The following is a 13246-nucleotide window of genomic DNA, read 5'->3' on the forward strand; positions in this document are numbered from 1 at the left end:
TTTACCCAAGTACTTTCCCCAATTGCTAAATAAATGGCATGGTCATGACAAATAACTTGTGCTAAATGGAATATAAAATAATAAAAATCCATTTATTCAAGACGACATGGCAAAATTACTCCATAATGGTCAAAACAGTCGACTTTACCTTTACTGTCACACCTGCCGAACGATATTTTATGACACCTAAATCGGACATATGTCATTTTCCTTCCCCGGCTTCGGAGAATGTAAACAGACCAGAAGGAGTGACAGCTAGCCGACATGCTAACCCGAACCGAGGGATGTTTCAAAGTCTTCGAAGTGGAAAATCACACGTAACTAGCCTGGATTATTTGACATGACGACCCGGTTGTCGAGTTTCTTTGCGGATCGGCAAACCGCCCGGCGGAGAGCAATTTACAGTTCGTTCCCTGGAGGAGGGTGGCTGGAATTGTTGTGTAGCTAACGTGCTAACAGCTAACTGCTAATAAGCGTGAGGATAGCTTTTTACATGCCTATCAATGATCAAACGTAAGTAGTCCTTTATTTAAAGGAATTTTATAGTGTTTACTTTGTAATCACTGTATTCGTATTTGACATAATACAAAACAAGATGTTTACTCACTTCCTTATAAGTCCAATGGTCCCACAGTAAATATCCACGGTGAATGGGAACCTTTTGAAACTCCAAAAAGGCGCATACGCCTCTCCCGCATACAGAATGATTTTTCTGCAGCCGTTTGGCTGGCGTGATGCAAAAAATAAAAGTATTAATCCGCAAAATCAGCTGAATCCTTCGTCCTCATACACAACAGTACACTGTAGCGTGAAGAGGACGTCTTCTACCGTACACGTCACAGCGCCCTCCTCCTCAATGCGAGACCGAAGCCGGAAGTCACTCATTTTCCTGGCGCGGGATTCAAAAAACTAAATAAATATAGCGATCGCTTCCACACACATCCAAGCGGTCCATATCATTCAGGAGCATAAAATACCGCGTGTATTATGAAATAAACATGCTTTTTCGTGTCACAAGCACTTTAAGCTAGCGGACTTTTGCTATATAAGTTAGCCAATAGTTCTTTTGTTGTACTTAGGTCCTCATTTATTTATTTTTAGCAGGTATTTTTAATTTATTTTTAAAGGAAAGTGCAATTCTGCATAGTTTGAGGAAACACTCTTACAAATTTAATGCTCTTTTGAAATCGTAGCAAGCTCTGGTTTTACATCTCCTAAAATTGATTCTGCTTCGCATTAAATGTTCCTAATCCGATTACTCGATTATTTGAACTAATTAGTGGATAGATTAATCAACAACTAAAATAATCGATAGCCGCAGCCCCACTTTCATTCATTTAGTTTATATTAGCATTGTATTAATTTATAAATGATGAAGAATTTGAGGGGAAAAAATGCAATAAAAACTAATACAGTATATATTTTTAATGCAGTGTTTCCCCTAGGATTTTTTGAAGCTGTGGTGGTGGGCTGCATCGGAGTCGGACAGCCTCACCATGTCGTGCCACAGCGAATTTTTTTTTCTTCATTTTTTCCCCCAAGAAGAACCATAACAAAGATAGATTTGAAATATTTCATTAGCCAGGCTAATGTTGTACCTCTCAGCTACAGTACATGTATGTAAAATGCGTAGCTGATTACAGCTACGTTACCCGATGTACTAATGCGACTTTTTTTCTCGTGGCAATAGTACGACTTACATCTCGTAGTGACTCAGGGTTGGCAACCCAAACTGTTGAAAGAGCCATATTTGACCCCCAAAAAAACACAAAAAAAACTGATACAGTATGTCTGGAGCCACAAAAAATTAAAAGCCTTTTACAAGCCTTATAATTATCGATACTAGCTATATTAGCCTACTATAGAAATACGTAATTAGCCTTCATGATTAAATGTTTGTTTTCCCTGCAGTGGATCCTATAGAGAATGACGCACCACGTGACTACTCTGTTGTACTATGCCACCACAAGTTTAACTTCATTACAATATTAATGAATTGAAAGAATGTTTGTGTCATGTTTGTCCTCCTAGAAATCCTATTAAAACAAAAAAATATATTTCCCTCCCCCATCTTTTTCCATTTAAAAAAAAAAAAAGCTCCGAAGCATCGCTAAAGAGCCGCATGCGGCCCGAGAGCCGCGGGTTGCAGACCACCGTCGTAGTCCTCCTTTTTCCTTTTATTTGACCCTCATAAGTACTACATTACCACAACAATAACAGTCCTTCTGTCAACTGACCCATTTAGAGCACTGGGGGAATTCTAATAGCCGTGTAAAGAGTTTTACTTGATTCGGTGAGAAGGTGAATAGTTTTTTCCCCGTTGTTCGTAAACTAAATTTCCACACAAAGGCACGTCGAGGTACCATTAACTTAGCAAGGAGAGGTATGAGAGTCATTTTTCGAGTGTCCCAGAGCTCGCGAAATTTGGGTGGGGGGGCGCATTTATCAAAGTTTCGTCAGCCGTAATTGTCTGAAGTTGGCGCGCCGGTGTTGTGCCGAAAAATAGCCACTCCACGTGAAATGTCCCCCCTGACGGGAGCGCCTACACGTCACTCGTACAAACAGCCTTTTCTTACCAATCGATGGACACAGAAACGACGTTCTTGTACCGTGAATATGTATCATTTTACTCTGCTTGAACTGATAAATCGTTTACTGTGACCAACGCTCTGAAAATAGAGCAAGGCTTTATTTTGGGCCCCGCCTCTCCGCAGTCTCTCAGCGCAAGTTAGTCAAAGTTTGCTTTAGACGGCCGTCCACCGCTCACTTTCGCCGAAAAGTCCGATCCAAATTATTGTAATGCCCCGGATATGGGCAAGAAGGAGAGAAGTCTGTATTTGCTTACCCACTTTATTGTGGTAACAATAATAAAGAAAAACAATAACAAAATAACAGCGGGCTGCTACAACATGCGACCGCTATCTCTCGCTATCTCGCTCGTTCTCCCATTCTTCCTACTCGTTCCCCTTGCGTCTCTTAAGGGGGGGCCTGCATAGTTACGAACATTAGGCTACAATACACAATGAATAGGTGTCCGCTGAACTCCTCCCACTCGGCTGCCGCTAGTTTGAAGCGGCCTTAAAAATTTTTTTTTATTTAAATAAATAAATAAAATACATCTCATTTGCCAGGCGTGGCGGCTTTCATTTTAGTGTGGCGGTGCGCCACAATCTGTTGAATATAGGGGAATCCCTGTAATGATATAATAATAACTGCTGCAAATGGCTGGCAACCAGTTCAGGGTGTCCTGCCTGTTGTTAGCTGGGATAGGTTCAAGCACCCACATGACCCTCATGATAATAAATAAGCGGTTCAGAAGATGAATGAATGAATAATATTAATTGCTAATAATGAAGGTTTTTATTTGAAAGGTAATAAGCGTTCAAAAAAGATATTAAATGACCATAAATAGTCACTTGCGCTATAAAGAGTTAAAGGTCTTAAGTCCAGACTTTTGAATAGCTGTCTACTGTAGTGATAGGGTTAATTAAAGTGGACATTAAGGTCATTTGCTGGCTCAGTAGCTGCTGTACAAGGCTTTTTGTTTTTTTTAACTAGCCAGGTGAATGGCACCCTCTTGTGGATTAATGTAGTAATCACAGCGTGAAAAAACTAATTTATGGACAACTCTGCAACAGCAACTGATATACCGCTGCCTAAAATTGCTCTGGAAAATAATTATCCTTACCACTTGCTAATTGGTAATTACCAGTACGTCCTGTTCATGTGGTTTTGTTGTCATAGCAACCATTTTTTTTTTTTTTTTAAACAGGGACTTCACTTAAGTTTGTTCGATAGGCAAATCCGCTTTAGACTTATTAGTTCATCTGTTACAACAAGAAGAGAATGCATCAAAATCCAAATAGTAATTGTCTGTAACTGAACATTTGACAAAACACTTGGTTTAAAAGAAAAAAAGGCTTTATAAATGTGTACATTACGTTATTACGCTGATGTCCAAAAAAGCACAAATTGATGACAAATCTACTTAAAAAAGTTCTTGTTCGCGCGCCGCCATTTTGAAAAGTAAAAGGTCCACCCATCTGGGAAACTGGTATCATAATGAAATCCCACTTCTCCAGTAGAAAATTCGACTTGATCAAAAACAATCACATAAACTCGCCCCAAGTACTTGACCACAATAGTGTACTGCATGCAACACGTCACTTTTGCTCATTAATATTCATGACAGTAGTAACTGTTGCTGGGGGGAGGGTCAAGCTCACGTTTGTCCCTCAAGCTAGATGCATGTAAATAGTGTACAAACAAGATGTTAACTGAGCTAAACCTACCAATTCTGTCCAAAAAATGATAGTGCCAAATTCACTGGTAAAGATGTGGAAGAACATACAAATGTTCAGTGAAAGAGATGGCTTGAATATTAAGGTATCCAGAGGTAGCTTTTTTATCGACACCTTTTTCTTGTGTGCATTGCCTTACGCCGCTGACAATGGCATTCTCCCGTTTCAACAAGCTATCCTTTACCACCATATGCCCTGTCTTTCTTACATATTATATCCTCTGGTTGTCTTACGTCTCTGACCGTTCTTGGGGGTCATTTATATTGCTATTTTTGTGTAGCAATCGCAAATGCTACTCAGTCACAGCCAACAAACACTTTTAAATTTTTCATTAATAACAAATCTTAATTCTATTAATTTATTTACACTTCCCCCTTATTTAGGTTATTTCTTTACAACAGAAAAGGTAAAGCTGTTAAATCTAAGGCCTACCTGTAGGCATGAACAGGCTTACTATACAAAAAGACCAAGGCCAAACATGGCTAATTTATTTAAACAACCGTATTTTAGAACAATAGGCCTACATGACTGTTGTGATATATAAATAAAATTTAATTTTTTTCCGGGTCATTCATTGTCAGACGGAAGCAACACGGCAAAACACCACGGTAAAAAATAAGTAAAAATATCCAAATGGCTTACCTCTTCGTCCTCTGTAGGACCATGGCCCCCAACAAAATGTTTACTAAATATGAATGTGAATGGCTTCACCTTGCTGGTGTTAAACTTGTCTTTTGGACGTCCGCACAAGTTAATCCATTGTTCACATTTTTTCCCTCCGAGTTTTTGGCTTCGGGAAACGTATGAAGAAAACATCCTTTATATGTGGACAGTTGTAATGTCTAGAGTCGTTTCTACAAGTTCCATAGCAGCAGGTTTAATCGGCATGTTCTTTTAAAAAAAAATACTGGCAGAAAACAAGCAGTAATAGCATTTGTTGTATGTGAGCGAGCTTATATGTTGACCCCCTTCCGGTTTACGATGGTGATGTCACGCAGCCTAAAAATTTGTGCGGTACGCTATTGAAAATGCACAATAAACAGTACATAAGGCAGGGGTGTCCAAACTTTTTGCAAAGGGGGCCAGATTTGGTGTGGTAAAAATGTGAGGGGCCGACCTTAGCTGACATCATTTACGTAGAACAATATATTTAAGCAAATTTTTCTTTTTCAAGACTCATTTTTGAACACCAAATTAATTTTTATACAGAAAATGATTACAGTACATCTGAAACAAATGATTATAACAATATATTTGAGAGAAAAAGCATGTTATTTTGCTTCATTCAAATCTTAATATCTGAACATTTAAATATGTAAACTTAAGTGCAATCACATTCGTAAATGAATGGCTTCTGGTTTTTGAAATGTAAATAAACCAATCTATTGTGATAAAACAACTAAATAGCAATAACTGCATTAACCATCAAAGTGAAGTCTTAACTGTAACTGTAGTTTTGAAACAAATCTGAATAAGGAAAAACATTCCAATAAAATAATGCAAACTGGTTAAACTTGAGAGTAGCTGAGCTATATCATGACAGAACATCGGTTCAATGATATCTGCCGCCATCCATCTAGCGTCGTGAATGGGGCGAGTAGCTGAGATCTGTCATGACAGAACATCACTTCAATGATATCTGGCGCCATCTAGCGTCGTGAATGGGTATAATGTCTAGACCGCGAATATAAGATGACCCCCTCTTTTTCAGTGTTATTTCAATGCAAAAAAAACATTGTCTTATATTCGGGCCACTACGGTATTTTTTTAAAATTAATAATTTCAACAATCTTGCAACTAGCCTTTGTGGCATTCTCTTTCGACTGTCGGGCTCTTGTGAAATACTGCTGCTGTAAACTTAAACTAGCTTCAATTTCTCGCCTTCCCTTCCCTGTAATCTTGTCTTACATGTCAACGTGTCTTGTTTGGTAATATCGCCTCACATTAAACTCTTTAAAAACAGCGACTGTCTCTTTGCAAATGAGGCAGACACAGTTGTTGCGTATTTTAGTGAAGTAATTGTCCAATTTCTACCTATCCTTTAAACGTCGGTCGTCGCAGTCAACTTTTTTATTGTTGAATGTTGCCATTTTAGAAAATTGGGAGTAACGGGTCACACGGGGTACTGTTGCTGAGAGTGCTTTTAGTGGGTAAATGAGGAGCAGCATTTAGTGTGTAAGCTACTTCATGTGCTGGTAGCAGTACTGTTGACCAATTTATTAAGTCTGTGTGCAGGCCAGACGTTATTGATTTTATGACAGGGGCTGGGGGCCGGATGAAATTTGACCACGAGCCGCATTTGGCCCCCGGACTTTGGACATGTCTGACATAAGGGGTTATATACAGCCCTCGCCTCTGGATGCTTCACAACCAACAAATGTGCGCGCAGGCTGCCACCTCTTCACTCGGCTACTTCCTCATGTGTGCGTGTGCAGTCACTGCCGTGTGTAGGGCGTGCGGGTGTGTAAATGCGTGCGGAAGTACAACCTGCTCTACGCTTCCTGCGCCAAAATAAAAGCATGCATGACAAAACAAAGTCAACATTTAAAAAAAAAACAAAAAACGACAAGACGCAGGTGTCTTAAAGACAAAGTCACGTAAATCGTGTCCGTCGTAACCCGGGGACCACATGTATTTGGTTTTCAGTTTCGGCTAAGAGTTTTGCCTTCGGTACATCACCACTCTGTGTTATTGACCCTACTCCGGTCTTAGGCTATCAGTTTTCAACAGTTTCTGGTGACAGGATGCCGAGCGTATCTATTGTACGTTGGCGAGACATTGGTAAACGCCCCGACATACTTGTTGACATGTTTATATCTTCATCATATCTGATTTTGTTTGCGACAAATGAAATGAGGTTAGTGACCTGAACAAATATTTGTGTTGAGAAGAATCAGAAACCTCTTTTCCACGTGGGGTTTTCTGTTGAAGCGTGTCATTCTTTTCATTATTCACATACAAACAGCTCTGGTTTATTGTCAGGCAAGTCATCGGACACCACCCTAGTTTAACCGCAGGGTCCAATTTGGGAGGGAAAAACACCTCCCAAACAGAACCACTTAAAGTTGTTTTCGTGCTCTCTTGTGCTAACTTAACGTGAAACCCCACAATATTCTTTCGTTAATATTTGACGTATGTGTCAGTTTTCCCCAAAATTGCAGTTGGTCGTAGCAAATTTCCACTTAGCTCGACTGCTGTCTAATTTGCGGTGCCCCACGTTCAGTGTTTGACCAAATCTTAGCAACATTCCTTCACGAAAGTAACCTGAATTAGACACGGCGTAAAGAACAGTCACTTTGGAATTTTCTCCACGAGAACACCTGATGATCTTGCAGATCTGAGAGCTTCAACTAAGTGAGTAAGGTGCGAGGGATTCTTGAAAAAGCCTAGAGGGGAGTGGTTGCCATGCCGGCATATGGATGGAAGGGCAGTGCGAGGATCTTGGGGGTGGAGCGACTCAGGTTTCAGCACCGTCGCTACCAGGCTTGGGTGGAATCCTAACCTCAAATTGCTAAAGTCCTCCAGGACAAGACACTCAAACTCAGGGAATCCTTCACATTCTGGGCTGTCATGCAAATTTGTGTTTTATCAGCTTAAATGCCTCCACAGCTGACATTTATCTCAATAGTCAGTTAAATGTTGTGACTTGGAAAGTTTCTTCACGTGGTAGGAGTGTTGCTTTTCTACTGGAAACCTTCAGGCTGGAAATAGACAGTGGATGCTCCAACATCTTGGCCTCCTGGTGTGTCCTACCGTACGTATCAGCTGCTGTTTGTTCAAAGTGTCTGCACTTCAGGGCACACATGGTGGCGGAGAACAACAGAAGCCTTGTTTTGATCGGAATCTCCTTCACCGGGAGCGTTTCTGTCTTTCTCGTGAATCGGATCTAGGATCTCGTTCGAACTCAAAAGAAGAAAAACTGCAGTTGTCATCTGGAAACTCAGAGGAGCGCTGGACAATTTTCATCCTCAACATGGAGTCTAAATACTCGGGTTCTGAAATAGGAGCAAAGATCTGGGTGATGTTTCCAGAAATATTTGGAATTTTACATTGTTTGTCCACCTGGTAACTCGCATACGAGGTTTGTTGTTTTCCGAAGAAGACTCTCGAGGATGAGAGGCGATCGGCGACCGTCCGAGAAACCGGCCAGGTTGTCTCGAGCGCTCAGCTGGCTCAGCGTGTCAACCCTCACGCGGCAAAACCGACACATTTTTCACAGCCAGAGCGAGCTTCACCTCGACCGCCGCCCGTCCCGGGAGCGTCACTCGCGCCTCGACGGCCACGTCGCGCCGGAGGATGACACGGACGACTGGGTGTACCAACCTCAACACAAAATAGGTTGTGGTTTGTTTTCATTCATTTTTTTCCCATTCCTGACAGGAAGAAAGCAAAGTTGACCTGTCTTATTATGGCCTCTTGTTCTTGACTTCCTGGGGTTTCCACCGCAGATGGTTTTGGGGTCAAAGGCGATAGATAAACAATGATGTTTTGTCTTAGCGGAAGTACCGTAGGTGATGTCATAGCGTGGATGTCTTCCAGTCAGTGTGGGGGTTTAGCTCTTTCAAGTCTCTTGATTAAACTTATTGGTCCATAGCACCGCGGTGTCAGTTTGTAGCTTGTTACTGCAGCCGAGTATCTTATCTACCCAAGGGAAACTGACACCGTGACCTCATTAACTCTTTAACTCGTTCGCTCGGATTGATCTCGATCCTATTTGACATGTAAATCGGCCTCCACACTTGTAAATATCCTGACTAGGGATGTCCCGATCACGTATTGTTTCACCAGAGTCCGAGTCACCTTATTGTGAGAATCTGCCGTTAACGAGTCTCGATCCGATATCCAAAAAAAGTTTTTTTTTTTTTTTGTAACAAAAGTTCCAAACATCTCACTGTCCCACTGTGCCGCCTTCCTAATGAATCATTTTAAACAAGAATAACATAGAAAAATACTTGTCTTAAATGATTAATTGAGTGAGTCCACTCACGCTGCAGAGAACAGCCTCTCAGGTTCATAAACCACTTTAATAACTAACAGAGAACCATAGATGGCAGCGTTGCATCAATTAGCATTACCGATCTGCACAGTAATAAATAAAATTGCCAGCTCTCATGTGATTGGAAATTGAGCATGATCACGTCATTTTCAGAGGTTCGGAATCAGGTGTTAAAGATCGGATTTAAAAAATGTGTTGATTTATTTTTAAATAGTAACTCATTGGCTGCCAGTGACAGCAATAGGCGTCCAATCCATTTTGAAGTTGTTAAAAAATTTTTTTTAAAAGGGCTATAACAAAAAAAGATATACAAGGATGTACCGAGTCTCAATCCAATATCGAAAAAAAATTAATTGTTTTTTTAAACAATAGTATGAAAGTTCTAAACGTGTTACTGTACCACTGTGCCGCCTTCATATTGTGAGTTATTTTTTAACAACAGTAACGTAGAAAAATGATTCTCTTTATTGAACGCTTCATCGAGTGAGTCCACTCATGCTTTGGCACTTACGCTGCAGAGAACAGCCTCTCACTTACACAATGAGTTGCCGCAGCACACTTATGCAAGTTTAATGAAGATTGACAGATTTGTGCCTTTGATCTGGCAAGATCAAAAGCACAAACCTGTCAATCATCATTAACATTAACCGTTTACACTCTGCGCTTTACAATCGGGGATGCAGGTGTACTCTTGATTTCTCTGGGCCATAACACCTGTTGTACTCATCATTGCGATGTTGTTTTTTGACCAGCATAAAGACAAATAGTGGCTCTTTTATTCAACACCAGATAGCAGCACTCACGCATCATACTTAAAACGAGCTTTCCTGTGGTTGAAGTTCACGTCAATGGCCGCCATCTTGCATCCGCGATGTTTCATAGCATGTCTCTGCTGGAATAATCACTTTTTCTCACAATTACATCGACAAAATGGCATCACAACGACAAGACAGGGGTAGAAGAGGTGTAGAACACCAGTAGAAGAGCATCCGGTCCTTAGCAGGCGAGTAGAAGTATTTGTCATCGGAAATTCTTCAACTTTAGCTGCTTATGACACTTCCAAAAATGTTAAAAAGAAAAAAAAAGGAAAAAAGTTCATGACATAGACTTTTGATGATTTAGGAATAAAAAGCTGTGCAACAAGGTATGTTTGAATTGTGTTTTTAGTTTATAAATACTCATGGAAAAATCAACCCCTAATTTCACAAAAAATGCTTGGAGTGTAAAGGGTACCAAATGCAAACTGGACAGTTTGGCCACACAGGAGATAGGGTGAGAGACTGTGGCGCTATACGAGCATGAAGCAGATTCCGATCCTCTGAAAAATGGCATGATCAGCCCAATTTCTGTGCACGTGGTTTGGTCTGGACATCCCTAATCTTGACGAAAACTGTTACACTACGCAAGTTTGCAAGAGATGTGCTGGTCCATGAGTGGAAGGGAATGGAGTCAGGTTGCATTCCATCTTTGTCTGATCTAGGCCACAAGACCAAATGTTTTCGATAACAAATTTAACATCATAATGATACCTTTTGAAATGATGATAGATAACAATTACAAGTTGAACAGAAGCATTTAAAGGTGTAAACAATTCTTGCTCCTCATGTATTGAAGTAGTTCAGAGTCTTTACACCTGTGTGTGATATGCTGACTAATCACTTTGGGTTCTTTTTTTGCGTATGGCTGAAAGAGACCCAGTGTAAAAGTCAGTGAGCAATCATCTGACTCATGCGCTTTGCAATTGTGGACAATTAAATAGCCTGTCTTTAACAACCACCCATCAAGTCTCTTATGGCTGTACGGCATAATTCTAATTCATAAGTCTTTCCCTTGTGGAGACTTCGCACCCACCCCCCACCCTTTTCCTGAAAAAGCTCAGGGCCGCACATAAGTGGAATGCTTTGAGGGTCTGACATTTTTCCTCAAAGTCAAAGTGCTTGACAAGTCGAGGGCCAAACACGGATCAAACTACCGCAGGTTTTGGAAGGTCAAAGTTTTATTGTCAACTCCTGGATCAGAACATTCCGGATTCTTTGGTTAGTTTCGAAAGTTAAAGGGAACCACCGGTAGAATAGACCTGTAGTGCTTAAAATATACAGTAAATGTTAGTGGGAGTTATAATAATTTGATATTAAAACCCCTTTTGATGTTTTCGTTTTTATAAAATTTGTCAAATTTGTTTAACTAGTAGGTCATCATTGTTTTTGACGCCGCAATGCACTGTGGGCGGTGACGTCAATGGGCAGCGCTGCCGGGCTTACTCTGGCGACATACAGTAAACATGTAATTTGTTCAGCCCTTTCAATTTGAAGCCGAGAGTAACATTAACGAGCAGGACAGCACTGTCAATATTTCATAAAACGAACAGCAAAAGCAAAATGAACAGGAAAGACAGGACGAGACCAGAGTAGGACAAAACCAGTGTTCTGCCAAAATGTCCTAAACCGGCAAAACGTCCTAAAAGAGGCAAATTTGACACTCAAAGTACTACCGGGCGCTTTCAGCTTGTTTTGTTTTGACACAGGAATACAGGCTGAACGTACTAAAAATGCCTTAGATAATACTTAAAGTGATCCTCTAACTTAAATACATGTAGGCTCTAATAAACCACAATTGTTCTCTTGTACTAAAATACGTTGTTAGAAAAATCAATGGCAATATTTTATAATATTTAGTCCATGTTTTGACTGTTAGTTGGCGCCATGGTTTGCGGGCTCGCAGTGATGACGTCATTGGTATCTTTCCAAATTCGTAGTGTGTTAAACAATTGCTTATTGCTGCCTAAACTCGCGAAGTAAAATGCCACGATGTGCTGCTTTTGGATGTAATTTCCACTCAAATGGAAACAAGGGGAGTGAAGTGAGTGGTCAAGGTGGAATTATTATTTTAAGTGAATAAATGTGCATAAGTGGAAGCTTCACCCCCTTTTTGGTCCCTGTATGCACGTACCCTACCCACCACGCGTTACAACTGGCGCCCGAACATTTTTCCTGGATCCTCAGTCAAGTAAGGGATCCGTCTATTTTCTGGATCCGACGGTCCCACCACGTCTGCGATATTAGTTTCGGATCTGTCCATTTTTTGGGGATTAGTCGGTCCCACAGCGGCTTTTCGGATCAATCTATTTTGTGGAATCGACGGCTGCGACATTGCCAAGGGATCGGTCTAATTCCTGGATCTTCTAGTGAGTAAAAAACACGGATTTGGATTACTATTGCTATCTTTTATGTTGACTATTCTTCGTGGGATTTTTCCCCAAATCATACTAAATAATTAAAGCACTATGGCACGCTACAGTGACGACAGTGACTCTGACGTGGACCTCACAACAATGTTTGAGTTCGTCAGGGAACGCGTGTTTGCTTACTGGTGAGCTCCCGAGTGAAGAGTGGTCAAGGTGAAAATATTATTTTTTTGTGAAAAAATGTGCATAGTGGAAGCTTCTCCCCTTTTTGGTACTTTTATACACGTATCCTAGCTACCACGCGTTACAATGTACAAGACATGGATTACACAAGGTGTGCTCTTTGGCCTGTACTGTATGTAAAGCACACGGCAGCTCTTAATGCTCACAATCTACATAATTATATTGGGATAAGTTTGAAAACGCAATATGCTTACCTTGAATATCAGCTAATAAAACTGGACAGCATACAGTCTCGCTCCCAACCGGAGTTCCAAACAGCATACACTCTCGCATCACCAGTTTTGCCCAACTTTTGTCTTATCAGGTATTTGCTGCACGCATTTTTCCCTGAAGCTCGTCTTGTGAACGACCGACAGTGCTGTCCTGCTCTTCACTTTTCAGATCTGGTTCAAATAGGAAGGGTAGAACTGAGGACATGTTCGGAAAGCTAATGAGTGACACGCTGAAAATTCGGCAACGGGACCACTGACGTCACGCACTACTACGTAACAAGAATGGCGACCTTCTCACTTAGAATAATTT

General features: G+C 40.8%; 1 protein-coding gene across 3 annotated transcripts in view; it reads left to right on the forward strand.

Moving 5' to 3' along the window:
* nhsl1b (NHS-like 1b) overlaps window positions 1–13246 on the forward strand; it is a 194202-nt gene that overhangs the window by 72049 nt on the left and 108907 nt on the right. The window contains exon 1 of one of the 3 annotated variants that reach the window (XM_057823080.1): window positions 6871–8639. The exons of the other annotated variants lie outside the window; for them this stretch is intronic. Coding sequence (XP_057679063.1) covers window positions 8414–8639 — 226 coding nt within the window. The 5' untranslated portion in view covers window positions 6871–8413. Of the gene's footprint in view, window positions 1–6870; window positions 8640–13246 lie in introns of those variants that run through there. 3 annotated transcript variants of the gene reach the window in all.

This window comes from Corythoichthys intestinalis, chromosome 19 (assembly GCF_030265065.1).
Source record: "Corythoichthys intestinalis isolate RoL2023-P3 chromosome 19, ASM3026506v1, whole genome shotgun sequence".
Classification (NCBI taxonomy): Eukaryota; Metazoa; Chordata; class Actinopteri; order Syngnathiformes; family Syngnathidae; genus Corythoichthys; species Corythoichthys intestinalis.